General features: G+C 39.8%; 1 protein-coding gene across 1 annotated transcript in view; it reads left to right on the forward strand.

Annotated features, from left to right (window-relative positions):
• Positions 1 to 214: 214 nt before the first annotated feature.
• T265_14072 (hypothetical protein) overlaps positions 215 to 5,324 on the forward strand; it is a gene marked incomplete at both ends in the record, with an annotated part of 41,804 nt that continues 36,694 nt past the window's right edge. Inside the window, one exon of the mRNA XM_009171915.1 lies at positions 215 to 261. Within this exon, the coding sequence (XP_009170179.1) occupies positions 229 to 261 (33 nt within the window). The remainder of the gene's footprint in view (positions 262 to 5,324) is intronic.

Genomic DNA, 5,324 nt, shown 5'->3' on the forward strand with positions numbered 1-5,324 from the left:
GCATTCGGCAGACTTTTCAGCTTCTTGTATCACACTATGTACCCGAGCACAAGTCTACGGTTGCATAAATACAAAATATGTATTACCTATCGACCTGGTTTACACTATTTTTATTTAAATTATGCCTGTCCATCCTACATGAAAGCCATGATGTGGATGCCCTAATAAGTGGTTGGGGCATGATAAATACCATCTTATTTTCTATCGTTTCCAGTCTCGACAGCTCCCATGATGTTTTTCCACCATTTGAATATCCTGCAGGTAATTGGGCCGCTCTCTCGTCTCATATGGCTTCTTCTGTTTGCTTCTTCTGTTTGATGCATCGTGTTATCTTCAAAGCTGGCCTTTACTTGCCCATCCTGATCTCTGACCAAACGTTTTCTGAGCGGCCAGTAATAAAAAACAGCCTCTGCCGGTGACTAAGAACTTGAGAAATTCAATGACTCCAAAGCTTCCGGTGATTCTTCCAATTGAACTTCCCGCTCACGAGGGACAGTTGGGTCTTTCTGCGTGTTATCGCCCGTTTATTGTATTCTTGCCTGGCTTACGAGTTTACTGGAAATTTGTTCCTTTCCCTCCTCGGTGCTCCTAAAGACAGACGTTCGGCCGAGCACAAACCGATTTCTTTATCCACTAGAATGCATGGATACTGACCGTACATCAGAATGAATAAGGACTTGCGACGGTTTGACCGCAATGGCTTGGTTGGTCAACCTGCTAGTCACCATAGGCACGGCTGAGCCAGGGAGCGGAGGAAACACGCGGATTATGGTAGGATTCGTGGACTCATCGAATGGATTCCATTGAAGTGAAGACAAATATCTGCAGGTTGTACAAAATTAGATAATCCAAGTCACGCTTAGAGAATTGTGACATGTGCGCTTCATTCATTTCAAGTCTGGTGACCCTGAAATTTGCTCGACATTGTTGTGGCAAAGCTTGTGATATTCGAGTGCATTGTGTGCAGACTTCAATGTGGACTGAATTGGTAATGTGAGGTAGTCTGTTTTCATAAACTGAGTTGAAAAATTTCACATTTAATGTACTCAAGAGTAAAAACTTGTCAAAAGCGTTCTAAAACTGATGGTTAACACCCGTCAGAATCAGGTTTATCACATTCAAGACAGATCAAGCACTCGATGACTAACGAACAATTGTGTTCATACGGAGTTAGAATATCCTCACAGTATGTTTGTAACGTCGCGGAAACAGCACACATAAGTGGCTATGACAAATTATTCCTCAACTATCTCTCGCAAACCATCCATCGCTGATTCAACATAAAAAATTGGTTACGTGGATTCAGGTTTTTCATCGTTTTAATAATGATAATTTGTATTGGTATGCATTGCCGAACATCCAAGGTCTGCATTACAGACTTTCAGTTGATAATGTTTTATTTTTTTGAAATATGATTTCAGCGGGCTAGTTCCATTTCGTGATAACAAAAGTCGCTGGTTTGACTTCGGCGATTTGGTAAACATGCGGAAAAATTAGCTATATGTGAGCGGTCATTGGTTCCACCTGACTGGGCAGTCCATCCCTACAACAAGTGCAGTGCCGGGCAAGGCAATCACACCGCCACCTCTGCATGCTCGATAATGTAGATGCGTACAGCGGGCACACGTGGAGTAGTGATTGCAAGGTCGCAGCGCACATTGGTAGTCCGGAGTTCAAAAGTTCGGCATGAGGATCACTATATTCTGTATAATTGCGGATTAATCACGTTGATGATCAGTGGCTCGTGGCCGAGCATTCAAACACGCAAACTATCAATCACCAAGTCATGGGTTCGAGACTCTGCGGATTTTCGTAAGATGCGCACTGTTAGTGATTGTCAATAAGGAAAAAAGCTGTACAGTATTTCTCTGCTCTTCAGCTTAGATTAGCTTCATTTACAGGACGAAATACCCAGTGAATCCTTAAATCTCCGCTAACTACCAACAATCTGTGAGCAGCTTATATGAAGAATAAAAATTCACGAAATTAGTAAAACCTGAGACTGAGAAGTCGTTGCTTGAGCAACCAGTCGACGCATATGACTGTCTGCTTTGAATCTCCCGACTGAAAGATAAGAAGTGCTTTGTTACACGTATTCGGCAACGGTACCACAATTACAAGTTTCAGCAATACTCTACCTTATTTTGAACTAATTACATGAATTTGTGATAAACTGATTTTAAAAGCGAGACACTTGTTGTGTAGGGTCTTAACAGAGAAACTGGCAGTAAAAAACGTTCCTAAAAATGTCTGCATTTGACAGCCTCGTTTTTTTCTTGAAGAAACTACTCTTTTGTTTAATTTCACCTGGCAAAAAATCAACCTCCCACAACACGCAGGACTAGCTAGAATCCTTCATTACAAGAAGTATGTTACGAAACTAATTTTGTTTATTTCTTTACGCTCGGCTTACGACAGGTTTGCACCAAAATCAACATGTGTGAAGTTGATGGGATTTTTTCCGCAATATTCTGTTAAATCACCTTCTCACGTCCCACTTGTTTACCTTTTACCCAAATCTCTTGAACACAATGCCATTAAATATTATATGGCTTTTCAATCAAGCTTTGGTGAAATCAGTAGTGTTTAGCATACGCCGACGTCTAGAATTTACACACGTTACTAGTTTCCCAATTACGTATTATTGTATGCGATATGTTGAGACAATATTTTACGCGGACTGGTCTAAAGAACGTTGCTAATGCACTAATATTATTACCAAAAATAATTTCATATCGAGAATTTTGATGAGCTCATCTTACACACATACGAATCCAAATTCTTTGCTTGGCTAGTAAAGAATCTACAACGCGCCCAACCCAGCCTTTTATCATGAAAAAAAATATTTTTTGAGACGAGGTAATCGTTGATCACCGCATTTCTCTTAATAGCTTACTCTCATGATCGTTAAAGCAGCAATCGGGATTATAAATACCAGACGTCATTTTTATCCTAAGTTCCCAGTTTGGGCCTTTTGATGACTACCATTGAGTGCAATCAATATCGGCCGACGTTTTGCAGCCAATGCGCACGTTTTATTCGGCTCCTGTTCACATAGATAACTCACATTTTGTTTGTTTTATTTGGTGACTAGTATACGACAATGACTTCACACTTCACGGAGTAATTTACATTAAAGGGAAAACGCGATATCCTATATCAAATCTTTGCTTAGCTTGTGACATTGTGCAATTTAACATGTGATTTACTGCACATTTTATTTTATGTGAAACTGCGCCAAATTACTATCATTCTCATAATCATATTGTGTAATTTTACTTCCGCGTTGACAATGCTGTAGCGCATGTTTCATAAGTAGCGTTTGCATCATCATTTGCGTTTGGATTCGCTCAGCATAGGACATTTGTATTGAATTGGTTGAGGTGGACGTTTTTGATTTGAAACTGATCGGTGGCAATACGTCTGAGCTACAGGTAGTCTTACTTCCGCGACAGCAAAATAAATTCAGTAGTTTTCATTTTCGCATTTATACGCACGTATATATGTTTTACTTTTCAGTCATCGTGTATCTACTGACGCAAAGAACACCTAATTTGTCAGTTAGCCACCCAATGTATGTTAGTTTAATTAAAAGGCAGATAATTTTTTCCATGCAACGTACCATGCAAGCAAACGACCTTAACTCCCTCTCTCCGTAGGCAATCAAAAACCTATCTAAGCCGCTTATCCAACCTACCTAAGCCGCCTATCCAAATTGGCAGCATTGTTATAAGCCTTGAATACTTTGTCTGGGCTTTTCAGTGCATCCTTTGGTACCCAGTTTGAGCTAAATTTTGACACCTCGCCGTCGACTTGGCCTTCAGTGATCCATTATATCACAAATAGAATGTGTGGTAAAAAGTTTTGATTGTCGCGGTTGACCGTCCTCCACAATAGAACGGTTAAAATCCCGTTAGACAAACGCAACGGAACTTGTATTCAGCAGAATAAAGTCAAAAGTGTAGGTTCGTCTAAGTGACCGAAGTTGGACGATTGCGGCCGTAAGATAAGCTCTTCTATCAGTAAGTAACATTTCAAACTAGCGAGCAGTTTTGCAGATACACTTTGAAAACACTTGCACCTTATTTTCTTTTTAGTTATATCATGTCGTATGCTACAATTGATACGCAAATTTGTTGCTAAGCGCGCAGCATTGCATGATTTGTGTAGATAAAATGAGCTCGTGACTTTTGTCACTCACTTCGTACTCGCATATTCCACGAGAGTGACACAGAACGGAAGTTAGTTTCAACATTGCAAGCAAAACATAACGCGACAAACAATGTCAGACACATGGATATCCACCTAAACATTTATGCACACCTGTCACTCAAATAAAGCCAAGAAATACGCAATGGATGCAAAAACCTTCTCGAATATGGTCTACTCTAGATGTATTTCAAAAAACTGGTGTGGCTTGAAACGCATTGCGTGCTCAATCTTTTTAGTTAAGAAACACCATGAATGTGATTGTGGCTTAGTGCATTTTTCACCTCGAACAAGTGACCGGCTTTGGGAGAAACAGATCCTCAATAATTAACGATATATAAATTTGCTTCTGGATGCTCCAACTTATGATCTTGCCCCAATTGTACTGAGTTACCTTTTCGCCGTTTAGTTTCATATCCCAGACTAACCAAACCCGCCTGTAGAAAAAAATGCAATGCGAGAGACACAGCATTGCGACTTATATACTGAGGTAAAATATTATGAAGTTCTTTAAACCAAAAACGAAAGCTTTCTGACAATGTTTCGCAAAATTTATTCAATGGATGCAAATGACCCTATTTCAGTAAATAAGTTGTTGGCATTCTGGCCGAATATCGCTGTCGCTGCAAATGATGGCGTGCAAGTTCATCTGTAAGAAGGAATGTTGTCACAACATCTTTACTGAAATTCAAAGGTCCCATCAAAATGAGCTGAATTGTGCAAAACATAGACGAATAGTTCAATACACGGTGTTTGGCAAACGGTGTCATCTAAAATAATGTTTTCAGTTTTGCGTTTGAGACTCAAAACCACCAAACTACTTAAACTTTACGCATCGTTCGATAACTTTTGGAAACACTACTCTAAACCGTTGTTGCGGACAAAAATTTAGATTCGTGCAACGCATCATTTTATGCGACCCACCATCATGTTTTTCAGAATCGCGAGAGAGATGGCTGATGGTACTGCACGCTCCTTCACAAATGCATTTTTACACAAGGTAAGGTTATGTTATAAAAATCATGTTTAGGGTAGAGAAAGCAATTACATGCAGCTCAAACTGAATTGGTAAAAATACTGGTCTTAAACATGTCAACACATTTGCTAGGGACACA

Source organism: Opisthorchis viverrini, assembly GCF_000715545.1.
Source record: "Opisthorchis viverrini unplaced genomic scaffold opera_v5_139, whole genome shotgun sequence".
Lineage (NCBI taxonomy): Eukaryota > Metazoa > Platyhelminthes > Trematoda > Opisthorchiida > Opisthorchiidae > Opisthorchis > Opisthorchis viverrini.